The sequence below is a fragment of the Denticeps clupeoides genome, chromosome 15 (assembly GCF_900700375.1).
Source record: "Denticeps clupeoides chromosome 15, fDenClu1.1, whole genome shotgun sequence".
Classification (NCBI taxonomy): domain Eukaryota; kingdom Metazoa; phylum Chordata; class Actinopteri; order Clupeiformes; family Denticipitidae; genus Denticeps; species Denticeps clupeoides.
Genome location: NC_041721.1, coordinates 5,571,529 through 5,599,232, shown reverse-complemented (window position 1 = coordinate 5,599,232; position 27,704 = coordinate 5,571,529). Strand labels below are relative to the sequence as shown.

The 27,704-nt window shown below is 41.1% G+C and overlaps 3 protein-coding genes and 2 long non-coding RNA genes across 15 annotated transcripts; 2 read left to right on the top strand and 3 right to left on the bottom strand.

Annotated features, from left to right (window-relative positions):
* LOC114765353 (T-cell surface antigen CD2-like) lies at positions 1 to 8,215 on the bottom strand. 3 transcript variants are annotated; one of them, XM_028955528.1, is made up of 6 exons: positions 8,104 to 8,215; positions 5,413 to 5,560; positions 3,261 to 3,548; positions 2,847 to 3,110; positions 2,275 to 2,424; positions 1 to 885 (listed from the first exon to the last, which is right to left on the bottom strand). In XM_028955528.1, the coding sequence occupies exons 1-6, from the start codon at positions 8,104 to 8,106 to the stop codon at positions 611 to 613; spliced, it is 1,128 nt and encodes a 375-aa protein (XP_028811361.1). In that variant the 5' UTR covers positions 8,107 to 8,215; the 3' UTR covers positions 1 to 610. The 3 variants fall into 3 exon arrangements, with proteins under 3 accessions (XP_028811361.1, XP_028811363.1, XP_028811362.1); XM_028955530.1 differs by lacking the exons at positions 5,413 to 5,560; positions 8,104 to 8,215 and adding exons at positions 6,511 to 7,208; positions 7,986 to 8,005; XM_028955529.1 differs by lacking the exon at positions 8,104 to 8,215 and having other exon boundaries at positions 4,011 to 6,480.
* A 1,955-nt stretch (positions 8,216 to 10,170) lies between these two features.
* On the top strand, positions 10,171 to 11,780 carry LOC114765258 (uncharacterized). The gene is made up of 3 exons (XM_028955343.1): positions 10,171 to 10,256; positions 10,501 to 10,797; positions 11,223 to 11,780. Exons 1-3 carry the CDS (start codon positions 10,199 to 10,201, stop codon positions 11,525 to 11,527), a joined length of 660 nt encoding a protein of 219 aa, XP_028811176.1. The 5' UTR covers positions 10,171 to 10,198; the 3' UTR covers positions 11,528 to 11,780.
* A 3,496-nt stretch (positions 11,781 to 15,276) lies between these two features.
* LOC114764513 (SLAM family member 5-like) lies at positions 15,277 to 27,138 on the top strand. 8 transcript variants are annotated; one of them, XM_028954202.1, is made up of 6 exons: positions 15,277 to 15,385; positions 16,060 to 16,356; positions 16,432 to 16,671; positions 16,744 to 17,172; positions 25,869 to 25,973; positions 26,614 to 27,138. In XM_028954202.1, the coding sequence occupies exons 1-6, from the start codon at positions 15,334 to 15,336 to the stop codon at positions 26,718 to 26,720; spliced, it is 1,230 nt and encodes a 409-aa protein (XP_028810035.1). In that variant the 5' UTR covers positions 15,277 to 15,333; the 3' UTR covers positions 26,721 to 27,138. The 8 variants fall into 8 exon arrangements, with proteins under 8 accessions (XP_028810035.1, XP_028810036.1, XP_028810037.1 ...); XM_028954203.1 differs by lacking the exons at positions 25,869 to 25,973; positions 26,614 to 27,138 and adding exons at positions 17,295 to 17,387; positions 18,071 to 19,549; XM_028954205.1 differs by lacking the exons at positions 15,277 to 15,385; positions 16,060 to 16,356; positions 16,432 to 16,671; positions 16,744 to 17,172 and adding exons at positions 23,868 to 23,983; positions 24,615 to 24,911; positions 25,004 to 25,243; positions 25,316 to 25,429.
* On the bottom strand, positions 15,672 to 18,210 carry LOC114764516 (uncharacterized). Of its 2 annotated transcripts, XR_003742520.1 has the most exons (4): positions 18,097 to 18,202; positions 16,751 to 17,034; positions 16,426 to 16,538; positions 15,672 to 16,308 (listed from the first exon to the last, which is right to left on the bottom strand). It is a non-coding gene; the product is annotated as an uncharacterized LOC114764516 (long non-coding RNA). The 2 variants fall into 2 exon arrangements; XR_003742519.1 differs by having other exon boundaries at positions 16,751 to 18,210.
* On the bottom strand, positions 21,511 to 23,729 carry LOC114764515 (uncharacterized). The gene is made up of 3 exons (XR_003742518.1): positions 23,641 to 23,729; positions 22,999 to 23,113; positions 21,511 to 22,882 (listed from the first exon to the last, which is right to left on the bottom strand). It is a non-coding gene; the product is annotated as an uncharacterized LOC114764515 (long non-coding RNA).
* Positions 27,139 to 27,704: the final 566 nt, after the last annotated feature.

The following is a 27,704-nucleotide window of genomic DNA, read 5'->3' as shown; positions in this document are numbered from 1 at the left end:
TTCTTGTTAGGTGCATTCTGTTTACCAAACCGAATACAAAAATAATATAAAAATGTCCAACAAGGTTGCAAATCTCTCTTGTACACGTGTTACACCAAACAGTTTAATAAATTATCACTCCAGCAATATTTGGATGGATGTAGCTGGAGTCAGCAAAATCAGAACTAACCCCCCTTCCTCTCAAAAATACTGCAATAAAACAAAAAATAAAACGCAAAACCTTTTTGAAAATTATATTACATTTCCCAAAAAAACAATTTAAGGCACACTCCAGTTTCAAAATATTAGTTAAAAAAACAGCACAAATTTTCAAGCGTTAGAGGACCACCAAGGTTCACACACAAATGCATCACAAATGTTCTTCTGTGTTTAGTAGCAAAAAATTGTCCCAACAACATTCTTGCGGGGACTTCTAATCACGTACAAGCTCCGCGCGTGTTTGTGATAAATATGTGTGTCTTCCCAAATGCACTCAGGGACCGTTTTCTTGACTGTGATCCAGTTTTCTGAACAGGCAGCAGGTGCAGCAGAAGACACATGTTCAGTCCTTCTGCGCAAGAAAACAGATGTTTGACCTGAGTTCTGGGAAGACACAGGGGTGCGCAGGGTCCTAGCTCCTTGGTGTTCGGGGGGCCTTTTTCCTGGGTTGAGGCAGTGGAGGAGCTTCTTCGTCATCTTCTGGTGGTGGTGGAGGTCTTGGTCGGGTCCGGGCCTTGGGTCTGGATGCTGGAGGGGGAGGCTCATCTCCTTCAGGGTTCTGGTAGAAGTTTCTCTCATCGGGAACCAAAGGAACAGGCTGACCCAGGGCTGAACTCTTCCCTCTTTGGTCCCTGGCTCTGGACGTTGTGTTGTAGTTGAGATCAGCCAGTGTGAGCTCCTGTATGTCTGTTCAGGGATTAAACAGAAGAAGGATCAGAGCCTGGAAGGATGATGCAACGTGGTCTGACCAACTTATTGTTAAATGTGCTTCTCAGAATAAAGGTGTGAGGCCATGGTTAAACAATTACATGCACACCAGTTGGAGCAGGATGAAAGTTGAAAGAGCCTTAAGGCCGAGGAACCACATGATTTGTCATGCACTTGCAAGATTGCAAAATCATTGCACAGACCGGAAATTTGATGCTTGACTACAAGGAAAACAATATGTGATTAACACACCAGAGATCAAGTTCATTTTACAATTACAGGGAGGCTTCCAAAGTCTTCTTCTGCATGCTGATCTGAAGATCACTTATGTTCAATATGTTCAATGTTTATGTTTAATAATGACAGCAGATCAGGATAGGTTGTAATAAAATGACCAGCACATTTCATAAAATGCACCCAGTGGTTTGATCTGATTTCTTATTTGTAAAGACCACATTGGTTTGATTTTGGGCTGCTAACCCAAAAATTTAGTCCACCCTCTGTAGTAAAGAACAGTCTTGCCGCACCGGGAACCTTTACCAACTCTACAACCCTAAACCAGCACTAAAAGGAAGAGGCTGCTTGGGGCAACCAGCTAGTACCAGCAGATTTCCATAACGGGACATTGAATGCCGTCTTTGCATTCATTCCATGATGTGAGTCGCCACAAATCTCAGAACGTCAGAAGCCTTCTGCCCTCTGACATGGTCGGCCCTCATCTGCGGCAGACCATGTTAATATGAAGGACGCCTTCCACAGACTTGCCATTTCCTTAACAAAGTAATAAAATTCGTACTTAATATTTAAGCTAAGTATCAATTTACACAAAAATACACTGAATCAAAAACCTTTAATTTATAACCCCAACTCCGACAGCACTTTCATTCAAAATGTGGATCGGATGATGCTGCACAACTCAGAAATACGGGACAAACCCTGTACCGTGTTGATTAAAAATGGGACACAGTTAACCCTAAAGTGTCGTATCAACAGGAGACTACACTATGACACGAAGCTATTTAGCTTTCTTAGTTCATTGTTAAATCTGTTCCCATTCATACTCACTGTTCTCCCAATACTCATTTTTTCTTTAGTCATAATTGTGTGCTAAATGTCTATATTGAATACATTCTGATGAAATGTCTTTAGTTTTTTTGCTATAGTTGTGAATCATGTGAAGCTTTTGATTATCATCATTTGAATTGCTTTGTCAGAGTGGCTTTAATAAGCCGAACTAGATTTCTTTCCCAGGGTACCTTTGAGGCAGTTCAACCTCTTCCAGTGTGGTGTATTTGGTATCTTGCAAAGCGTCCCCTGCACTGAATACTTATTTATAATTCTACGTTAGTTACAGGGACTGTTACACACCCTTGGGCCATTGCTTCTTCCGGCGATGGCTCTTAATGCAGGAGACCGTCAGCACGATGAGCAGCAACAGCACCAGGAACCCCCCCCCTGACAGGATCGCCACCATGGGCCAGAAGGAAAAGCCAAAAAGTTCGCTTGGGATCGTTAGCCCTGCACAAAAAAGACAGGCAAACTGTAATATTTTCATCCCCAGGTAACTAATCCGAGAGGTTTACGTTTTTCATTTGGCCATTTAACAAATTCCAATGATTTGCATTTACAGCTTTTACCAGACGCCCTTTATCCAGAGCGACTTACAATCAGTAGTTACAGGGACAGTCCTCCCCTGGAGACACTCAGGGTTAAGTGTCTTGCTCAGGGGAAAATGTCTTCTGTTTCATAAGTGATTGTTTTTCCCACCAGGCTACTACTATAGTATGACAGTAGTACATTCCGTAAAAAAATACTATACCAACTACTACTATAACTACCAGAAACTACAATATCAAGTTGAGTCAACATCAATTTGATGTAAAATGCATTTGTAGTACAGTTGTAGCGCATTACTTCATATTTATTTACTTCATATTTACCTGGGTTGGCTTCAATACAGGTGTTGCTGTCAATGCTGATGTTTGAACTGTTTCTGTTGCGGGCTCCATTGCTCACAGAGCAGGAATATTTGCCTTTGTCCTTTTCTTTGACCGTTTTGAGAGTGAGCGTGTTTTCTTTGTGCTTTTTGTCTTCGCTATCTTTGAACCACTGAAAGGTCAAGTCTTTCGCAGGTCGCACGACACATGTAAGGATCACGGACATACTAGAGCAGTTATATTCGATTGTAGGGACAGGACACTTGGCTGCAATGTGAGAGGACACCAGCACAAAATCAGTACAAGTACATGATATTCATCACCAACATATGCACCAGAGGAATAAAGGTAGAAAAGAAGACTAGGACGTCATTAAATACTAAATCTTCATTAAATACCTTTCACCCTGAAACTTACGCTTGACACAGACATTCGTCTTATTTTCCTTGAGTTGTTGTCCATCCTTATTGAAAAGTTCTCCTTTGTAAACATAGTCATTTCCCAGCTCCAGCTTCTTTATAGTTAATGAGCCATAATCATCCACACTGTAATTGATATTATTGTCCACAATGCTTTCTTTTTTCTTCTTATATATTACTTCATCACCACGTTTCCATTCTATTTCAACACTTGTGTTGATTTTCTTTCCACTCAGCACAATAGTGTAGGAGTCTCCCACTTCTTTATATACACACGATTCAGCTCCTGTTGTAACGGCGGGAGATAACAGGGAACAAACCGTCAGAGGCAACAAGCATCTCCATATTTCTTTACCATACAGCTAACTAGTTTTACCATTCAGCTGTTTATTGCCATATAGCTTTTAATATAAATTTTTGCAAACAGCACTATCATGATCTATATTTTACATTAATACAAAAATAATACACTATAAAAAGTGAATATTCCACCGACCAAAAAGGAAACAGGTTTAGGTTCACCACAGACCCTACTCTTCTACAGGTATCTAAATATGTGAACTGGCTGTTCATACATTTAATTATGTGCACTGTGCAATATGGTGGGAATTTTCTTTAAACATTTTTTTTATATACAAAATCAAACATTTACAACTTCAAGCAATTTTGAAAACAAGTACAAAATTCATTAAGCTTATATTATAGTAAAGGAATGTTTAAAATAAAATTAAAATTAAAAAGTCCTCACCTTCTGGTGCAACCATAGAACAGCCACAAAGGAGCAGAAGTATAACGACACCTGAAAAGCCCATCTTTCTCTTGCGACACAAATGTCAGGTTGAAACTAAAAGAGGTCGTTTCCTGTACATGACCATGGGGGTGGTGTGGCGTCAGTGATGTAGATTAAAAAGAAACAATCCAGTCGTCTTCTAGCTGATCCCCTTATCACATCACATGACTCCACCTCTATTTCCATCCATGGCCCGTCTTCTCAGAATGGAAAGCTCTGCATTTGGTTTTCATTTGACAGAATTTGAAACTGTCGGCATTTTTCCCGCACTCTGGAAAACTGACTGTGCCGTTTATATAGGACATTTCACGCTGACAAACAGCACCATGTCAACAGACAGGGTTGAAATGCAGGACTGATGAGATGATTATTCTCCAGCATGGATGAAATGAAACATCTACCCTACGACCGTGTGGCTGTACTTCTTGGTGTCAAATCTTCAACTTTTACCAACCCTACAACCCTAAACCAGCACTAAAAGGAAGAGGCTGCTTGGGGCAACCAGATAGTACCAGCAAATTTCCACAACGAGACATTGAATGCCGTCTTTCCATTCATTCCATGATGTGAGTCGCCACAAAATCTCAGTCTGAAGTCAGAAGCCTTGGATGGAATGTCGTTAATTTGAAGGACGCCTTCCACAGACTTGCCATTTCAAAGTAATAAAATTCGTACTTAATATTTAAGCTAAGTATCAATTTACACAAAAATACACTGAATCAAAAACATTTAATTTATAACCCCCACTCCAACAGCACATTCATTCAAAATGTGGATCGGATGATGCTGCACAACTCAGAAATATGGAAACTCAGAAGACGAAAGCTTTTGGTTTTCATTTTCATTTTGGTTTCAAAAAACAGAGTATGTTTGCAGCGTGTGGCGGTACTTCTTGGTGTCAATTCTTCAACATTGTGAAAAATTGTGACCTTTAAAGACCACCCAAACGTTCTTGTTATTGAGACTAGGGAATCTCGTTTCCTGACCTGACATGGAGAGACCCATGCTGGACTTTTCCCGAAACCTGAGTCTTGTGGCATATGTTAAATGTGGTATACAAGTCATTTTACTGGATTAAAATCCCTGTGATCCTGCACTGTAAATTACGTTTTCGACATTTCCCCCATCATGCAGGTCTTTACTGCCCCCTGGCGGATGATTTGAAACGTTAGTTGTTTTTAGATATTCTGGGAAATTTAAATTACCAACTGAAGGGTACAGAGCAGTGGTGGACGAAGTACTCCAATATAAGTAAATTTTAGAATAAGTGGTACCGGGGACACATTAAATATTTTTGCAATAGGTATATGAATCCTTCATTAAGTTGATATTGTAGGAAATTAAAGTTAAATGTCCTCACCTTCTGGAGCCACCACAGGACTGCCACAAAGGAGCACAAATATAACAGCAATCAAAAAGTCCATGATATAATGACACTCGAAAAAAGTGTTCTCTTGTGAACTACAGTTACAAATGTTGAAACTAAAATGCCATTTAATTTCCTTGACCATGAAGGTGGTGTTGTGTTGCCTCCACCTGCATTTCCACCCAAGGCAATGCAGACAAGTGAAGACACGACTTCTCAGCACTGAGAGCACTATGTGTGGTTTTCATTTGCACACTGAAAAAAAACGTGCTGAATCATGTATGGAGAGCACAGCCGCTACTGCAAAACCAAAAATAACAAGACGTTTATTCATCAGCTCCAGATAGAATGAACAGAAGAAACATCTGCACCCATAGTTCACTGGGACTGTATCGAGGAGAAGACACGGGTGGTCACTGTTGTGTTCTTTTTAAAATATCAGGAATGTTTCCTTTCTAATTGTAACCATTAGATTCGGTCTGTCCAACATAGCTTTCCTTTTTGGACACTCAAGTTGCACCATAACTTTCTGCATAAAACAGGCCATTTGAGACCCTTGGCTTTCTGTGTTTCAGAATTCTCTGGACACTTGACATTGGTTTATTTATTAGGGCCTAGTGGGTCAGAAAAACAGACCCATAATCAGAAGGTTGCCAGTTCGAATCCCAATCCGACTGAGCAAAGCACCGTCCCCACACACTGCTCCCCGGGCGCCTGTCATGGCTGCCCGCTGCTCACCAAGGGTGATGGTTAAAAGCAGAGGACACATTTTGTTGTGTCACTGTGTGCTGTGCTGCAGTGTTTCACAATGACAATCACTTCACTTTCATATTCAGTATTTACCGACAGTATTTGATTTGACCGTAACTGGGTTGGTTTTGCAGATTAATTTTCTGCTGCAGTTTTGGTTTTTCATAAATTCAATACAAATCAGTTTTTGTACATTAACATAAAACTGCTTTTGTCTGTGGGTCAATTTCAAAATCAAACATTTACAACTTCAAGCAATTTTGAAAACAAGTACAAAATTCATTAAGCTTATATTATAGTAAAGGAATGTTTAAAATAAAATTAAAATGAAAAAGTCCTCACCTTCTGGTGCAACCATAGAACAGCCACAAAGGAGCAGAAGTATAACGACACCTGAAAAGCCCATCTTTCTCTTGCGACACAAATGTCAGGTTGAAACTAAAAGAGGTCGTTTCCTGTACATGACCATGGGGGTGGTGTGGCGTCGGTGATGTAGATTAAAAAGAAACAATCCAGTCGTCTTCTAGCTGATCCCCTTATCACATCACATGACTCCACCTCTATTTCCATCCATGGCCCGTCTTCTCAGAATGGAAAGCTCTGCATTTGGTTTTCATTTGACAGAATTTGAAACTGTCGGCATTTTTCCCGCACTCTGGAAAACTGACTGTGCCGTTTATATAGGACATTTCACGCTGACAAACAGCACCATGTCAACAGACAGGGTTGAAATGCAGGACTGATGAGATGATTATTCTCCAGCATGGATGAAATGAAACATCTACCCTACGACCGTGTGGCTGTACTTCTTGGTGTCAAATCTTCAACTTTTACCAACCCTACAACCCTAAACCAGCACTAAAAGGAAGAGGCTGCTTGGGGCAACCAGATAGTACCAGCAAATTTCCACAACGAGACATTGAATGCCGTCTTTGCATTCATTCCATGATGTGAGTCGCCACAAAATCTCAGTCTGAAGTCAGAAACCTTGGATGGAATGTTGTTAATTTGAAGGACGCCTTCCACAGACTTGCCATTTCCTTAACAAAATAATAAAATTTGTACTTAATATTTAAGCTAAGTATCAATTTACACAAAAATACACTGAATCAAAAACCTTTAATTTATAATCCCCAACTCCGACAGCACTTTCATTCAAAATGTGGATCGGATGATGCTGCACAACTCAGAAATACGGAAACTCAGAAGACGAAAGCTTTTGGTTTTCATTTTCATTTTGGTTTAAAAAAACAGAGTATGTTTGCAGCGTGTGGCGGTACTTCTTGGTGTCAATTCTTCAACATTGTGAAAAATTGTGACCTTTTAAGACCACCCAAACGTTCTTGTTATTGAGACTAGGGAATCTCGTTTCCTGACCTGACATGGAGAGACCCATGCTGGACTTTTCCCGAAACCTGAGTCTTGTGGCATATGTTAAATGTGGTATACAAGTCATTTTACTGGATTAAAATCCCTGTGATCCTGCACTGTAAATTACGTTTTGACATTTCCCCCATCATGCAGGTCTTTACTGCCCCCTGGCGGAGGATTTGAAACGTTAGTTGTTTTTAGATATTCTGCTAAAGGTAAGATCAGATAAGATAAGATAAGATAAGATAAGATCATTCTTATTTAGTCCCACAAGTGGGAAATTTTAATTACCCACTGAAGGGTAGAGAGCAGTGGTGGACGAAGTACTCCAATATAAGTACATTTTAGAATAAGTGGTACCGGGGACACATTAAATATTTTTGCAATAGGTATATGAATCCTTCATTAAGTTGATATTGTAGGAAATTAAAGTTAAATGTCCTCACCTTCTGGAGCCACCACAGGACTGCCACAAAGGAGCACAAATATAACAGCAATCAAAAAGTCCATGATATAATGACACTTGAAATGTTGAAACTAAAATGGCATTTTAATTTCCTTGACCATGAAGGTGGTGTTGTGTTGCCTCCACCTGCATTTCCACCCAAGGCAATGCAGACAAGTGAAGACACGACTTCTCAGCACTGAGAGCACTATGTGTGGTTTTCATTTGCACACTGAAAAAAAAACGTGCTGAATCATGTATGGAGAGCACAGCCGCTACTGCAAAACCAAAAATAACAAGACGTTTATTCATCAGCTCCAGATAGAATGAACAGAAGAAACATCTGCACCCATAGTTCACTGGGACTGTATCGAGGAGAAGACACGGGTGGTCACTGTTGTGTTCTTTTTAAAATATCAGGAATGTTTCCTTTCTAATTGTAACCATTAGATTCGGTCTGTCCAACATAGCTTTCCTTTTTGGACACTCAAGTTGCACCATAACTTTCTGCATAAAACAGGCCATTTGAGACCCTTGGCTTTCTGTGTTTCAGAATTCTCTGGACACTTGACATTGGTTTATTTATTAGGGCCTAGTGGGTCAGAAAAACAGACCCATAATCAGAAGGTTGCCAGTTCGAATCCCAATCCGACTGAGCAAAGCACCGTCCCCACACACTGCTCCCCGGGCGCCTGTCATGGCTGCCCGCTGCTCACCAAGGGTGATGGTTAAAAGCAGAGGACACATTTTGTTGTGTCACTGTGTGCTGTGCTGCAGTGTTTCACAATGACAATCACTTCACTTTCATATTCAGTATTTACCGACAGTATTTGATTTGACCGTAACGGGGTTGGTTTTGCAGATTAATTTTCTGCTGCAGTTTTGGTTTTTCATAAATTCAATACAAATCAGTTTTTGTACATTAACGTAAAACTGCTTTTGTCTGTGGGTCAATTTCATTCTTTTTCTTCGCTTTTGTTTTCCTGTTCCTGTCGAGTGTTGATGGCCACTTCTCTGTGTCTCTTTCTTCTACAGCACAGTTCATGGTTCCAGGTTGCTGGGTCCGGATTTTCCTCATGCACGATACACTGGATGTTTGGTGGTAACTAGCACTTCAGCATTTGCTGTTTGCCGTTGGTCTTTTTAATCCGGCCCGCTGAAGGAAGAAGAAAGAATTGCCGAAAGAAAGGCGCAATAATGACTCTCATTTGAACTTGTCCTGCAATGCCTGGCGTCCCACCCGGTGGCGCATTAGGCACAGATGGGTTTTTACACCGACTTGTGCGGTCAGGTGAGGTATAGGTGCGGAGTTGAAACAGACTCTAGCGATTAGCAATATGCAGGGTGTGGGACAACTTTTGGCCATGATGTTAATAAATGTATAAATGACATATTCTTGACAAAGTAAAAGAGCACGTTTGAATAACGTGGCGAAGCTTTCACTCGGCGCTCATTCTGGCTGGAATAAGAGCTGGTAGCCAAAATAAACAGTACAACACACAGTACAACACAGCCATCTTTTACTTGCTCTTACTCTCTGGCACCACGCAATGTAGACGCCGCCTAACCGCCCATCTACACTAAACCGTGTTTAACCCCCACATAACATGCAACATCCAGCTATTTACATGCTCATTTCCTTTCTTAGTCTAGCGAGTCTTTCTCCAAAATGAAGGCTGATCAGCAACACTGTTCCCATTAAAAGAGAATGTAAATATTAATACATTAATGTCTTATTTTATGTTTATGTCTGATATGCACACATCAGGCGCTGGCCCGGCCCGCACCAGATTTTAAAAGCCAGTGTGGACCATGAGCTTAAAAGTTAACCCTCCTCTGCATCCAAATCCAGTCAATCCTGTCGCGAAGGACACCAGGTGGCTTAGTCGAGCACTTTAGAGCCAAGACTGTCTTTATATGATAGAATAGTCTTTACTGTCACTGTTGCAGGAGCAATGAAAAATAGTTTGGAAATTATTTCTCTCGACAGCGTCAAAAATAGGGACATAAATATTGATGAAAGGCAATAAACATATGTAGAATTTGGTCACTTAAATTTATGTTTCATTACAATCAGCAGCACCGAGCGAACGGTGAACTCCGATGAACTCCTGAGTAACCGGCCCTTTAAAACACACATGATGTCATTCTCCCACTCCTCATCCCAAAGGTATATGGCGTCACTTTCACTTTCCAGCAGGATCGGGAGTTAAGATGGATTTCTGGTTCTGTCTACTCATCTGTGGGGTCCTCCGTGCGGGTTCCTTACTGCGTAAGTCAGGTGCATGACACGTTTATGGCTGGTATTACTGCGCATATTAAAAACGCATGCTTTTAATAGGCAGAAACGGGTTACATCTGGGAGAATGTAGAGAATGTAGATCAAATTATGGCTATTTCATGAGAATCTGAGAATTAGAAAATAAACATGGACTGCTTGTGAGCGTGGTTCTTCACGCAGGTTCCTCCTCCTGTTCCTTCTCATCTGGATCCTGCATTCCTTTTTTATTTTTAAGGTGGGGCTGAGATCCCGCGGTACGTCGAGACTAACGGGACCTTGACCATGAGGCCCCGGATATCTGGAGACGTAGAGGAGATCCTGTGGAAACTCAATGGGAATAAGATGGTGGAATGGGACAGGATGGGGTCAGGGGTCACAGAGTATTTACAGTTCAAGGGACGAACAAGGCTGAACACGAAAACCGGCGACATCAACATCACAAGGGCCACGATAAACGACGGGGGGTTGTACGAAGCAGACATCATCATAAATGCGAAAATTCATTTTTTTAAGGAGCGTGTTACAATTATTGGTACTTAGAACCTTTTACAAATATGCACAACACACACAAAAGGCTTTAAGCAGTTTTCTTTAATCTTCCCAAAAGTAACAAAAAATTTAAATCATATTAATAATACTGATTAAAAAGTGAAACTGGCAATAATGTTCATGTTCATCTCTGGAGATGTGCTAGATGAACTGGGGCTTGGTCTCTCCCAACTCTGTAAACTAATGAGTGATCTAATAGAGCAGGACAAGAGAATGATAGTTTCATGCTCGAAGCTTCGATAAACAGCGGTTTTGTGACTTTTGCATGGTACTGCATGCAGGATAGTACTACACATTATACACAGGAACCGTGTGTTTGGTTGTTGTAAGTAAACGGATCCTTTGTGATTCTTTAGACTGTGTGAATGAATTAGGAATGACTGCATTTTGTCCATTTTGTCCTGTCAGACCCGGTGCTGAACTCCAGGATCACCTGCAAAACAACTGACCCGACGGTGACCCTGCACTGCGACGCGGACGGTCCTCTCCTGGAATACAGCTGGTCAGGGCCTGGGCTACAGAAACCGGAGAACAGGCAGCAGATACAGATCAGTAGCGAGAACCTGGGTTTCAGCTACGCCTGTGTGGTGAAAAATCCAGTTAGTGAGGAGAAGCAGAGTTACACTGCCGGAAACTGTGGAAACTGTGGAAACTTGGTTTCTCCCGCATACTATTATTGTGCGTTACTAATGCTGTCTTTACTAGTGCTCTAATGCAGATTTACTCCTGCATCTGTATACAGGACCATTGTAGTTATCTACATGAAGTGCTGCATAACCACACAGAAGAAGGAAGTTGCTGGTTGAGATTTCTGGTGTGATAAGCTCATGTTAAATACTTTAACATGCTGAACATACTAAAAATGCTTACCAAATGGACTAGATGATCTGATCAGATTTCAGAATCCCACGTTTCCCTCCGAACAACTTATTTTCCAGATCCAATCCAAAATGCAATTGGATTTGATACAAGAGATTTTTATTAGTCGCATGCACAGTTATAGCAGTACAACACGCAATGAAATGCATCCTGAACCGCTATGTTTTTTGGCTGTGCCTAGTTAAAGATATTCAAGTGTAAAATAGAATAAAAGGGAACAAGGCTAGTGCAAAGTAAGGAAGCTAAAATGTTTCCAAACTAAAATCTCAAAGAATGACCACGGCTGAAGGTTTTTATTGGATCCAGTTTCCCAAAATGCCGGCAAAAATCTGAAAGATAATTCCAACAAAGCAAAATCCACCAAGACTACAAAGCATAATAAGTACAAAATAAATTATAGAATCGATTAAAGAAAAGCCTATTGCTCCCCACTTTTTGAGTGCTGTCTGCCGCTCAACCAGACTGACCCCCCCAACCGTACTTCCCTCCGGAGGGCTAGAAATAGTCGTGCTTCCCTACCGGAAGAGCCCAGTCCTCATTTCCGCCCTGCTATCAGCTATAAAACCACTTTATACTACATAATTAGCGTTAATAGGAAGGGTCCATCTTGGACTGGGCACGGGTTCGTTCTCCTGCTTGAGGCAGGCACTATATCGCCACCGCAGGTCCACAGTTCTGGTCCTTTGACCTGGAAGTCCTGCAGCAGAGAAGACAACTACTCCTGCTACCACAACCTGCGTTTGCACCCGCTAAGCCAAGCTGCTTGTGTAGCTTTAACCCCATGAGCTGTATCTGCTTGCTTGTTTCAAGTTCCAAGCCTGTTAACAGTTTAATCATCTCACTTAACAACAGTCATGAAGTTAGTTCCTATGTGAATGAGCTGATTGTCCTTACATTTTTGTTGTTGTATTCTTTATTATAAATTCTTTGTTATCAGCTTATCCAAAATTGCAAACCACCACCGGGTTGCCCTTTTGGTGTTGTATTATTACTACATCATTATTAAAAAACGCTTCATAAAGCAGAAGACTCTTAAGCTGATTTCTACATGCATGCATACACCCACCACTGAAACAAGGCAGTCGCCATTATTCACTTCACCTGTCTGTGGTTCTAAAGTTATGTCTGGTCAGTGTACATGTGCTTGGGTATTTCACAGGATGAGAGTCTTTTACTTCCGAAATAATATTATTTCTTTTAATTAAAATTGTTATTGCACTGCTAGTTTAACTATATGTTCAAATAGTTACAAATCAAATGTGCACAATGATAATAATACAAGAGACATGAAGGGCTGTTGGTGTATCATTATACTCACTGCAGCTGTTGCAATGCACGAGGCGAGTGTTGATAATATACTCATAAAACCCCCTGACATTCACATTTTTGATCGTCTGGCAACAGATGAGACTTGATCCTCGATCCTTGATGCAGATGATCCACATACGCATTGGACACCTCAAGTAAAATCCATTAACTTATTTGAACATCAGCAAAATTTGGAAGCCTTTTTACTAATTCTCAATCTAGAGGGCAGTCATTGCCTAGTGGGTAAGGAAGCGGACCCGCAATCAGAAGGTTGCGGGATCAAAATTCCGAACTGTCAATGTACCACTGAGGTCCCCTTGATGAAGGTACTGTCCCCACACACTGCTCCCCGGGCGCCTCTCATGCTGCCCACTGCTCACCATGGGTGATGGGTTAAAAGCAGAGGACACATTTCGTTGCGGCACCGTGTGCTGTGCTGCAGTGTCTCACAAGGACAATCACTTCACTTTCATATGTTGGTGTTCAAATTTACACTATTTTATAAATTCCTTTGGGCAAATGCAAATCACAAAGAAATAATGAGCTGCAACTACTGACTGTAAGTTCCAATGCCGATTGGACAAGGACATCTGCTAAATGCCGTAAATGTAAATATAAATATCAAGTGAATTCGGAATGTAGCCATCTAACCTTGACCCTTCTTATCTTGCACAGTAACGATAAAGTGTGCGTGCAAGTGTCTGTGCACACAGCAACCTGGAATGAGCTCTGGCTGCCACAACCCTGAAGAACAGGAAGTGATGGAATATTGAGTGAGTGAGGGACAGTAGTATTTTACACAATTTGCAGCACGTTTTGGATGTGACAAATTTTGGATCAATTTAAAAATATGAGAATGTTGAGAATGATCCCCACATACCTCCATTGTGTCTCTGAGCAAGACATTTAACTTGTCTCCAGGTGGACTGTCCCTAACACTACTGATTGTAAATTTGTCTGGGGAAGGGTGTCTGATTAATGCCCTAAACGTAAATTAAACAGTGAGATTTCCTGAGATATACGTTAGTTATAATTTTCTGTGTAAATTCCACTATCATGATCCGTTCCAGAAGGGGACACTCCGATCTGGAATCCGGTCCAGATTTTCACGTTTGTCCTGTGTAATGTTTTCTTAATCGTGTTCACCTTGTCTGACTTTATAAAGCTGCCCTGTTCATGTTAGGGTTATTGTTACCTGTTCACCTCCCCTGTCCTGTTCATCACAGATTAAACCCCTGTTTCGTGACATCGTGCAAATGTGTCCTTCTTCGTGGTCAAGTCTTGTCATCTCAGATCACCTGCCTTGCCATGCCAAATGGCTGTGAACTCCACACAAAACAGTGGCATGACAAACATGCCTGCACACATTCCAGCCAGCTGATGTGGCACAAAAAAAAATCTATTCATTCACATTTTTCAGACAACAGCAAAGTAAAACTACTGAAGTGAAGTAGTGAAAGCAGATCTGTAAGGTGAGTTTCACACTCTGACCATGTTGCAGCTGGAGAGCTGCATCCTCCGGCACTTTTTAAAACCACAAGCATAACAAAATGGCTGGATTCCATCAATCACCTGAGGTGATAAAATAAATTAATTACTGTTATTACTGTTATTACCACAATATTATTTTCACCTAACCTCATATACATAATCACACACCACAAATACGTATATTGTGTAATATTGGTTATGCATCAATCAGCCTGACAGCAGGGCTCTAATCATGGACAGGGGCCGCTGATTGGGCGTCCATGGTTCCCTGTTAAAAGGAGCAGATAGACGCTGCTGCATTAATATGGACATATCCGTATGTTTTCTTTGTTTGTCCCTGGCCTGTGCCTCACGTTTGTGGGTGTGTTATTGTTTGTTTCCTTAGATTCGGCCCTCGTGCCATTTTTATTTGTGTTATTGAATAAATCCCTTTTGCCCAGATGGCTTGTCTCTGTGCTTCCTTCCCCCATCAGCCCTCAGTCGTGACAGAAACAGTGTGTAAATTGTGCCTTGCCTGTGAATCAGATCTCAGTGTCATGTTGCAATACACACACACACACACACACACACACACACACATTAAGCTATACTCGTATTGCTTTTGCATTATTAGAACTGTTCTGCACAGCAATGCAGAAGTACTTGTTTTATATTCTTGATAAAAATAATACATAACATTTAATTGCAATATTATTGTAAATCTTTTAATGGCTGTAAAGGAGAAATCAGCGCTTCTCTAATCTGCAGCTGCCAGGGAACTGGTAAAACCCGAACAGGATGGGCGGGGTCCAGGTTCCTTTCACCCCCACTCAACACTTTTCCTTCCATCTCTAGACTCTTCATGAATCTCTCCATGATTGCATATTTCTGCCTTATTCTGAACGCAGTTTCAGGTGAGTGACTTTTTAATGCGGGTTTGCATGTGGGATCCAGAGTCAGTCTTCAGTTTTGGTCGTTGGATTAAATAAGGCGAGACTCAATTAAATTAACATTTAAGCGCCATTTCCTCAAACATTTATGACACAAATATCAGAATTACATTCAAGTCATGTTTACGGGACAAGGAATTTCTTGTAGGAGTCTCACACAGTACATAATATATCAATAAAATATCATACAGTATAATCAAGAGAAATATATAATTAAGATCCCATTTAAAGACAATTATTTTGGCAGCATTTTAAAATTTCAAATATAGTCACATTTACTTTTTTGACACCAACTGGTACAGTGTTAAGTAAATTGATCGTTGTCTAATAATTTGTCTTCAGATAATTTCCTCATATGAAACTTTGTGAGATGGTGCCATATCTGACATTATAAAACAGTATAGAGATGTGTGCATTTAGCATCAATGTTAGTCACATGTCACACAAAAATACAGAAACTTAATGGCAGGTAGACTGTGTTGTATTTATACGCTGTGATTATTTTCAGTCTCGGTAACTACGATTTTTCTGTTACTTGTTCTAAGTGTCTAAGTGTCAACTTTTATAAAAGCTTTTAATGTTTTAAAATTCAGAACTATCTTTATGAATATTAACCATGCTCAATATCATCTTGGAAGGTGATGCTTCAGGGATCCTCTATGTTGAGACAAATGGGGGCTTTTTATTACTCCCACATATCAGTGGCGTTAAAGAAGATATCTTCTGGAAACACAATCACAATAAGATGGTGGAGTGGAACAGGATGAGGCCAGGGATCTCAGAATATTTACAGTTCCAGCAGCGGACTCAGCTGAACACAGAAACAGGCGATGTCACCGTCACAGGGGTGACAACAGCAGACAGAGGACTGTATGAAGCAGAAATTACTGTAAATAGAAAAATTAAGAGATTTACCCAGCAAGTGGATGTTATTGGTAAAAATTTTTAATTTTGGTTGTATTTCTATAAATGGTTTGAAAAGATTTGTAATATTTTCAAATTACCCCCAGACCCTGTGAGGAACACCAGGATCAGCTGTGATGTAACAGGATCTACAGTAACTCTGGTCTGTGAAGCAGACGGTCCTCTCCTCAGTTACAGCTGGACAGGACCTGGACTACAGAACCCAGAGAACAGGAGCCAGATACAGATCAGTCAAGAGAACCTGGGTTCCAACTACACCTGTCTGGTGAAAAACCCAGTTAGTGAGGAGACGCAGAATTACACAGCTGGAGACTGTTCTACTAGAGGTGAGGAACCAAGAGCCTCTTCTGATCTTTATTTGCCTTCATTCCTGATTTCTTTTGTGTGTGTGTCCAAAGATCGCACCATTTTCCTGGTTGGTTCTGTTGTTGGATGTCTCCTTCTACTTCTCATTCTGCTGGTATTGGTTCTTGTTGTACTGTTGGTTTTTAAGCGGCTACAGTCACGCAGAGGTAAGTGCAGCTCAGAACCTTCCACTGCTGATCGTCTTGTAATGTCTGCTGTGAGCATCTTACCACAAAACCACAAGACTCATTATAAAGAGAGTGATGAGGAGAGAACTGAGTCCAACCAGGATATGGATCAGGTACAAGAGGGTGAAAAGGAGAGATTTTTGAACCACCATCAGCCTGATAAAAAGAAGGAAGTAAAACAGAAACATGGTGATGTTTACAAAAGCAAGTCGAACTCCATTAATGTGGATCTGTCAATCATCGAACAAGGCAACACAGAAAATTATCTAAAAAAATATCAAGATAAGAGTCCAGGTAAGTCTCAATAAAAAAAGCATGTTATTAATAATCAATCTTTAAATTGCAGATGTTTAAAATAGAATGTCTTAAATGTGTGTTAGCATTTTACTTCATTATTCTATATTATTTTATTACAGAAGAACTAAGAATCACTGATGAGACCTCTGAGCCAGTCAGACAGGAGTTTGAAGACAAGAACCAACAACCAGACTCCAGTGATGAAGATGAAGGTGAAAATTCACAATTCATGCAGCCGTAATAAAATGAATAAAAACTCCAAATACTTTAACTTGTGTTCTACTCATGAACTAAAATGTGACAAAGACAAACAAGCAGGACAGTGTAGAAGAAGAGAGACCTCAAGTAGAAATGATTCACAGTGATGGTCTGATGCAGGAATTACCAGACTGTGACACAGAACACAAGGAGGAAGAGACTCATGAAAACGTACCACCACATGATAGTAATATGAATTCTGGAGCAAATTAGTCCAGGTACACTTTACATTCATGGCATTTATCAGACGCCTTTATGCAGAGTGACTTTCAATCCGTAGTTACAGGGACAGTCCCCTGCTTAGTACAGGGACACAAAGGTAGTAAGAGCGGTTTGAATCAGCATCACTACTGAAGTGGGTTCTTCTTCTTCTGTGAACAGTCAGGACACCTCCAAGCATGGGATCTTACAGTGTGCACACATAAATCTCACATTTATGTAGAACACAGCATTATTACAGTTATGTTAAATTGTTATATGTTCTCTAGATTTGTTCATTACACACAGGGAGAAACATGCAAAACCATAAATGAAACTCGGCGTTCCACATTGGGCCGTCCCCAACACAAATAGCTGGAAAGAACTGTTGTCATGTGACAGATTAAGCACTAATATCTATTTCCCTTATTTCTGCAAGAAAAAAGGTCCTTCGAACCCTCAAACCTGGCAATGAGAAGGAGTCTTCCATGGCATGTGACCAACGGCATGACAAGTCTCCATAACACACGCAATCCAAGACACTGAAACAATCAGTCTTACTGCATGTATGCTGGAACTTTTGATGATGGATCACGTGATGATGGATCTGCTGTTATCTTGTCTCAGCATGTCTCAGCCTGCTCTTGGGTATGGATCTGTGCCATCATCACTCATTATTCCTCCAGAACAGTGGATTTGGTCTCTTAGCTTTCGAAATTTCAGTCTCATAGTTTTTAAAAGGCAACTCCTTAAACAGTAAAGACAAATGGACTTTGAATTTGAGGAAACAAAAATGATCCTCTTCCCAGCAGCTCCAAAAAAGGTCTCTGAACAAAGCTTTGATGCTCTGTGTCTCAAATGAGGCTTAGATAACTGAATATGGGAAACACATGTGTAAATAGCTTCATCTGTCATTTGTACCAGCTCTCTTCTGTCACCAGAAAAAAAGTCATTTAAACGCTCCAGTGCTTTTATTTTGAATGTAAATAATGAAGAGTTACTCAGACACGTTTATTGTTTGCTGTAAAGTTAACCTATAACCTATATTCTTTGCCTAGCGGTTAAGGAAGTGGCATCGTAATCAGAAGGTTGCCGGTTCGAATCCCAGACCAAATCACCAAGGGTGATGGTTAAAAGCAGAGGACACATTTCGTTGTGTCACCGTGTGCTGTGCTGCATTGTTTCACAATGACTTTCACTTTCAAATCAATATACATTCCCATTCCCTGCTAACAAAGAACCAGGTGACTTGACATTTTATGTGGGAACCTCTATTCAACATTCAAAGCATTTGTCATACGTCCTGTAGAAATTAGTATTCCTGTGTGCAATGAAATTCTCATTTTGCTGTCCATGATCATGGTCCAAAGGCCATGATGGTAACTGTGCATTTTTGGAGACATCAGATCATTTGATACATGCGAGTACCCCAAGTAGTGGACTGCTGAATCTGAAGGTCCTGTTGTGGCTTCAGCAGAGATGGGCCATAATGTTTGGGTGACCTTCTGGTACAACTCCAGCAGGGTCCAACAGGATTTCTACACTGCCTGTCAAAAAAAATCACTATTGTAGTGATAAGTGAATATATTGTGTGGTATCCTGTGTGTATAACTGTAGGATTGAAGGTTATTAAGAATGCAGCAGTCTTTATAAAGAACATGTGTTAACTTGTATGCCAGGGGTGGCCAAACATTTTAGCTCAGGGTCCACATTGACTTTTAATATTTGACAGATTTGCCAGGCCAGCACCAGATGCAGACATGAAAAAAGGCCTTACATTGTTCATATTTACACACTCATATTCACACAAGCCAAGGACGGATCTCCTACACTGCAAACCACTGCACCCCCGTAATCATCCTTCTGTACTTCATGATCCCACTGGAATAAAATGTTTGAGATGTGTGCATTTTGTGTATCTGAAGTGTGAGTGTTTAATGATTTGATCGGTTTCTTTATATCTAGTAGTACAAAGATTAGATTAGATTCAACTTTATTGTCATTACACATGTACAAGTACAGGGCAACGAAATGTAGTTTAGGTCTAACCAGAAGTGCAATAAGCAGCAAGTGCAGGATACAGTTCAAATAAGTTATATATATATATAACTTATATGCACATATCACTTTGTCCTGCACATATCACTTTATGTGTGTGTGTGTGTGTGTGTGTGTGTGTGTGTGTGTGTGTGTGTGTGTGTGTATATATATATATATATATATATATACACATAAAGTGATATGTGCAGGACAAAGTGATATGTGCAGGAGTAGTACAGTGCAGTGATTATCAGGAATGTATGGGGGGGCAGAGGAGTTCAGCAAGGAAACAGCTCTGGGAAAAAAAGCTGTTCCTAAGTCTGCTGGTTCTTGTCTGTGGTAGCCTGAACCGTCTGCCTGAAGGCAGGAGAGAGAACAGTTCGTGGGCCGGGTGGGAGGAGTCCTTAAGAATACTGCGAGCGCGATGCAGGCAGTGCTTCCTCTGGATTTCCTCAATGGATGGAAGTGGAGTCCCTGTGATGCGCTGGGCAGTTTTCACCACCCGCTGCATCGCCTTACGCTCAGCAACAGTGCAGCTTCCATACCACACTGTGAGACAGCTGGTTAGGATGCTCTCTATTGTAGAGCGGAAGAAGTTCAACAGGATGGTAGTGGGTAGCTGGTTCTATTTTAATGTTCTCAAGAAGAAGAGGCGCTGGTGAGCCTTCTTGACCAGGCTGGAGGTGTTAATGCTCCAGGACAGGTCCTCTGAGATGTGGGTCCCCAGGAACTTGAAGGATGTAACAGGCTCCACAGTCATCCCATTGATGTGGATGGGATCATGCAAGCCTCTTCTCTCCCTCCTGAAGTCCACAATGAGCTCCTTGGTCTTGGTGGTGTTTAGGAGAAGTGTCACAGGGGGAATTCGATGACGTACTTGCAGACATACTTTGGGCGTGGGGATAAGCCGTCGTACCGGGAGAGGACACTGGGCGAGCGGGGCAGGAGGACCGGAGGCGCCTGGCCGGCGAGGAATGAGGAAGCAATGGACGCGCTGCAACGCAGCGGGGAGTCAGTTCGGGATCTTTGGGAGGGACCGGGGCAGAGGAGAACCGGAAGACGGTGGGTTTCAGGATGGTCCGGGATCTGGGACTGGACAGGAGTAGGTCTTGGGCGTCAGGACGGTAGGGGAGCATGGAATCCCGTCTTAACCGATGGGCCAGGTAGGTTCAAAAAATATAATATTTTTTTAGGTGCAGATCCTGACAGGCAATCGCCACAACCAGCAGCTCATGGTGGAGAGTCTCAGTCTGAATGTGAGGAAGAAAACTGAAAAACCAGCATCAAAGCAAAAATATGGCATTTCAATTCAGGTACATTTTATTTTTATGTAAAACAAGCCAAATATCTCAGAGCAGACAACACATGCATAATATTACTGTTAATAATATTAATATGACTCCTTCTTTTGTAGTTTGTAGAGATGATAAAGAAGCTCCCCAAACAAAATATAAAGCCAAGCCTCTGAGATCAGGACTTCTGTGGAGCCCTGGAAAGGATCAGCATGAAGATGCAGCAGCACAACCTGAACCAGGAGCATCAGAAGACACTCAACAATCAGACAAAAGAGCAAAAAAGTCAAAAGTGTGTTCATGTTTCTGGTTACGTGAAATATGTTCCTGTACTTTATTTGTTCAATTTATGGTTATTGGAAAAAGTTATGTGAGTTATAAAACTTTGATCACCCCCCCGACAGTTGTTTGGATGCGGCCGTGCCCTTGGGTTAGTGGGTTGGAGACCCGGTTCAGTTCTCTTGGACACATGGCGTGAGTTGTGAGAGGTGCGTGGGGTTGGTGTGCAAAAAGTTATTTATTTTTTCATTCTAAATTATGTGCATATTTGGAATATTTTGTATGTGTGTTATTTAGTGAATATTTTTTTATGTTTTGATAGTACTGTATATTGTAGAGAGGTGAAGAATGACGCAATGTGTGACGCGATGTTCTGACGCGACCTTGCTTTTGAACAGAATACACGTGGCACTGCTAATCTCTTGGTGTCAGATCATCATTTGCGGTTCGAGGAAGAAGAAAAAAAAAAAGCAATAAAGTCTAAATATATATTAATAAGTCAAATGTGTTTGGTTATTTTGAATATTGCAAATGAAATGTATTGACATCAACAAAAAAAGGTTCCACAGCCCTTCAAGAATCCCTTCCACAGTGTGCATCCCAAACAGTTTTTTGGGGGGTGCAGTATGGGTTAGGGGCTCCAGCCTTGAGGTTGAAAGACTGAAGGGAGAAGGTCCTGGAGCACCACCTTGCTGTTGGGGAGGGTAGGGCGGGCGTGTGTTCCCGAACCTTCACCCAGGTCACGCAGGGACAGGCCCTGTGCGTTTTTTCTGGGTCGCCGGAAGGTCCAGGCCGGTGAGGTCTCTGAAACTCCAGCCGGGACACAGGTTGTCCTGCATTATAGGACATGTTTTCATGTGCCATGGTAGTTTTCTTTTTAATATTCACATTTTTTTTTCTTAATTGTCCCAGTGGACCTGCACCATTCTGTTCTCCACCCTTTTATTTATTTTTTTATTATACATCATTGCAATTAAGGCATGACGGGATTGGTTTTTATGTTACTGAGAGAATTTCTGAAAAAACTATTGTAGATCTGTATGTACAACATCTGTAGATTTGCGATTTGTTACGTCCTTTGGGCCGTAGAATGGTTTGGGGTGCTCTGTGTTTGTGCGTGTTTCCCTCTTATGCTGTCTGCTGGGCGGAGATTGGGATTATGGTTCCGCCCACAGATTCCCTCGTCAACTGCCAGCCAGTCAACGCACAGGACTGGAGTACTTAAGGAGACATTCCAACCACCAGTTGGGTCTCATTGTTGTGGAGCTGGAGGAGGAGGCGGTGGCGAGAGGAAAGTTTTGGAGTTTTGTTCACTGCTCACTGTAAATAAAAGCACAATATTTCGCTTGGGCCTGGTATCTGTGTATTCCCACATCACACATTCACCTAGACGGGGACGTGACCGATTGTAGATTAATTAACGTTCCGATTCCCCTGGGCATCACATGGGGTGCTGGCGCCCCTGAGGAGCGAGGCCTGATCACGCTCAACTGACGCTGATAATCCCGGCATGATTGGGGTCCAGTATCACCAGGCTGCATCACGGACGGGCAGAGCGGTTCTCCAACACACAGCCTGAGGGTTCCCGTTTCCCTGTGTCTCCCTGGATTGTGTAGTTCATTAGCAGTTGATCTGCAGCCCTACAGAGACGAACACCGTGGCACCAGAGGGGACTGTTTTCAGTTTAAGGTGTGGTGCCTTGTTTTTGCCCACTCCCTTTATGTGTACCCAAATAAACTGTGTTCCTTTTCCCTACCCTGGGTGTCCATCATTCCATCACCCCCCTCAGTCGTGACATTCAGACAGGTTTACAGAGGCAGAGATTCTGGTCCAGAAGACCCATACGCAGGGTGCTGTAGAAACCCTAAAGCCTATAGATAGAATAGAATATTATATGATTATAGAATCTCATTCCTTTTCCAAGAATACCCATAATCCACTACAAGGGACTGACGTTTTGACCGATTAGGCTCTGAAGGAAAAATCTGCTTTTCTGAACTGCAGAGTGTTAAAACTAAAAATCTACAAGCTGCTAAAGTCTTGATGTCTAAAGTTTAACCTGTACTATTAATGACGTGTATGCTGCCCTCGCTCTGGGTTTTCTAGTCTCCACCAGCTAGACAGCGAGATAACGATGCTCCAATAAACAGACTTGTATTTGCTTTTCTGTGCTGATTTATTGAAGAATGGCCTCTGACCATTGCCTTCTCTATGACCATCGTAAAACTGAAAAAATACAAATGTGACGATCAGCTAAATAACATAGCAAATTAGCTCGTTACATGCGCACAGCAAACTAACACAAAATACACATTTCTAACGCTACTAATATACAAATAATTATATCGTAAACACAAAACAAAAAGAAAGTGCTTATCTCGTCATAACCAATACTTACAGACAAATCTTGTCCAAAGCAACAACATTCTTGCTCAATACGGGAATGCTTCGGCACTATGTTCCGCCATCTGGATTCTTATTCTCCCGTTTTCAGAGTAACCAAAAATAATATTACGAGACAACCACTAGAGGGAACTATAGGCCAATTTACTGCCTGCACAAGGCAGAATGACGTGTGTAGAAGGCGGATCGACTCTTCTAGATTCTAGAACCTGTTTCACAGGTTACTTTTGTCACATCACTTTCATTTCTTCTTACTTTAAAAAGGTCTTCTGATCTGCTGTTTCCAATGAACTTCTACATTATTCCATCTGTCTGCATTATTCTGCAGGCAGCTTCAGGTGAGGGACATCTTCATTTTTATCAAGTTTGCTCATTTCTGCAATCGTCTGCTCTTGTTATTACAAAAAATCTGAACTTTTCACCCGAACCTCAACAAGGACAATTAACGCTAAAACGGATTGTCATAAAATCATTTTATTCTTTATAACTAAATCTCTAATAATGACAAATAAAGTGCCATTTTTTATGTAAATAGTAAAGGGTACTTGACTGATTTCTAACTGATAACCAACTTGACTGGCTTTTATTTAAATTAAAACTTTTAAAATCCTGGGCTTAAAACATTATAAACACATTATTAAAAAAATGACTGATGTATCTACCAATAGGCATTAAAAATAAATGTGAGGAAGCATGTTTGGCATGAAAGCTCTGTAGGGTCTTTTCATGTTAGTGGAGCAGAAGGGGCGTTTTTTGGGGCATTGCCCCCTCCACCCAGTATGAGAATGACGTGACTCCTGCCCAATGTTGTCATGTTACATTCCTCAGATTTAGTCCCATCTGTCTGGCTGCCATTTACAGGTCTGTAAAGGGTGGAGCTTTTTGTAAAGTTATTTTGACTCAACTTTTGTATTTCATTCTTTAATAAATGTTTCTGAGTAATAACCATACTAAATATTATTTTTGAAGGTGCTGCATCAGATATCCTCCATGCTGAGACAAATAGGAACTTGCTGTTGTATCCAAACATCAGGGGAAATAAAGAATACATCCTGTGGAAACACAAAGGTAACAAGATGGTGGAGTGGGACAGGACAAGACCACGGATCTCAGAATATTTACAGTTCAAACAGCGGACTCAGCTGAACACAGAAACAGGCGATGTCACCGTCAGTAGGGTGACACCAGCCGACAGTGGACTGTATGAAGCAGAAATTATTATTGATAGAAAAATAAAGAGGTTCACTCAACAAGTGGATGTTATTGGTAAGAAATAAAATAAAAGTGGTTTGGGGAATGTATGTTTTTCTAAAAATGTTTTTAAAAGATATGTGATTATTTATATATGTTATATATAGACCCTGTGAGGAACACCAGGATCAGCTGTGATGTAACAGGATCTACAGTAACTCTGCTCTGTGAAGCAGACGGTCCTCTCCTCAGTTACAGCTGGACAGGACCTGGACTACAGAACCCAGAGAACAGGAACCCGATACAGATCAGTGGAGAGAACCTGGGTTCCAGCTACACCTGTCTGGTGAAGAACCCAGTTAGTGAGGAGAAGCAGAGTTACACAGCTGGAGACTGTTCTACTAGAGGTGAGGAACCAAGAGCCTCTTCTGATCTTTATTTGCCTTCATTCCTGATTTCTTTTGTGTGTGTGTCCAAAGATCGCACCATTTTCCTGGTTGGTTCTGTTGTTGGATCTCTCCTTCTACTTCTCATTCTGCTGGTATTGGTTCTTGTTGTACTGTTGGTTTTTAAGCGCCCACAGTCTCGCAGAGGTAAGTGCAGCTCAGAACCTTCCACTGCTGATCGTCTTGTAATGTCTGCTGTGAGCATCTTACCACAAAACCACAAGACTCATTATAATAAAGAGAGTGATGAGGAGAGAACTGAGCCCAACCAGGATATGGATCAGGTACAAGAGGGTGAAAAGGAGAGATGTTTGAACCACCATCAGCCTGATAAAAAGAAGGAAGTAAAACAGAAACATGGTGATGTTTACAAAAGCAAGTCGAACTCCATTAATGTGGATCTGTCAATCATCGAACAAGGCAACACAGAAAATTATTTAAAAAAATATCAAGATAAGAGTCCAGGTAAGTCTCAATAAAAAAGCATGTTATTAATAATCAATCTTTAAATTGCAGATGTTTAAAATAGAATGTCTTAAATGTGTGTTAGCATTTTACTTCATTATTCTGTATTATTTTATTACAGAAGAACTAAGAATCACTGATGAGACCTCTGAGCCAGTCAGACAGGAGTTTGAAGACAAGAACCAACAACCAAACAAAGATACAGACACCAGTGATGAAGATGAAGGTGAAAAATCACAATTCATGCAGCCGTAATAAAATGAATAAAAACTCCAAATACTTTAACTTGTGTTCTACTCATGAACTAAAATGTGACAAAGACAAACAAGCAGGACAGTGTAGAAGAAGAGAGACCTCAAGTAGAAATGATTCACAGTGATGGTCTGATGCAGGAATTACCAGACTGTGACACAGAACACAAGGAGGAAGAGACTCATGAAAACGTACCACCACATGATAGTAATATGAATTCTGGAGCAAATTAGTCCAGGTACACTTTACATTCATGGCATTTATCAGACGCCTTTATGCAGAGTGACTTTCAATCCGTAGTAAGAGCGGTTTGAATCAGCATCACTACTGAAGTGGGTTCTTCTTCTTCTGTGAACAGTCAGGACACCTCCAAGCATGGGATCTTACAGTGTGCACACATAAATCTCACATTTATGTAGAACACAGCATTATTACAGTTATGTTAAATTGTTATATGTTCTCTAGATGTGTTCATTACACACAGGGAGAAACATATAAAACCATAAATGAAACTCGGCGTTCCACATTGGGCCGTCCCCAACACAAATAGCTGGAAAGAACTGTTGTCATGTGACAGATTAAGCACTGATATCTATTTCCCTTATTTCTGCAAGAAAAAAGGTCCTTCGAACCCTCGAACCTGGCAATGAGAAGGAGTCTTCCATGGCATATGACCAGCGGCATGACAAGTCTCCATAACACACGCAATCCAAGACACTGAAACAATCAGTCTTACTGCATGTATGCTGGAACTTTTGATGATGGATCACGTGATGATGGATCTGCTGTTATCTTGTCTCAGCATGTCTCAGCCTGCTCTTGGGTATGGATCTGTGCCATCATCACTCATTATTCCTCCAGAACAGTGGATTTGGTCTCTTAGCTTTCGAAATTTCAGTCTCATAGTTTTTAAAAGGCAACTCCTTAAACAGTAAAGACAAATGGACTTTGAATTTGAGGAAACAAAAATGATCCTCTTCCCAGCAGCTCCAAAAAAGGTCTCTGAACAAAGCTTTGATGCTCTGTGTCTCAAATGAGGCTTAGATAACTGAATATGGGAAACACATGTGTAAATAGCTTCATCTGTCATTTGTACCAGCTCTCTTCTGTCACCAGAAAAAAAAGTCATTTAAACGCTCCAGTGCTTTTATTTTGAATGTAAATAATGAAGAGTTACTCAGACACGTTTATTGTTTGCTGTAAAGTTAACCTATAACCTATATTCTTTGCCTAGCGGTTAAGGAAGCGGCATCGTAATCAGAAGGTTGCCGGTTCAAATCCCAGACCAAATCACCAAGGGTGATGGTTAAAAGCAGAGGACACATGTCGTTGTGTCACCATGTGCTGTGCTGCATTGTTTCACAATGACTTTCACATTCAAATCAATATACATTCCCATTCCCTGCTAACAAAGAACCAGGTGTCTCGACATTTTATGTGGGAACCTCTATTCAACATTCAAAGCATTTGTCATATGTCCTGTAGAAATTAGTATTCCTGTGTGCAATGAAATTCTCATTTTGCTGTCCATGATCATGGTCCAAAGGCCATGATGGTAACTGTGCATTTTTGGAGACATCAGATCATTTGATACGTGCGAGTACCCCAAGTAGTGGACTGCTGAGTCTGAAGGTCCTGTTGTGGCTTCAGCAGAGATGGGCCATAATGTTTGGGTGACCTTCTGGTACAACTCCAGCAGGGTCCA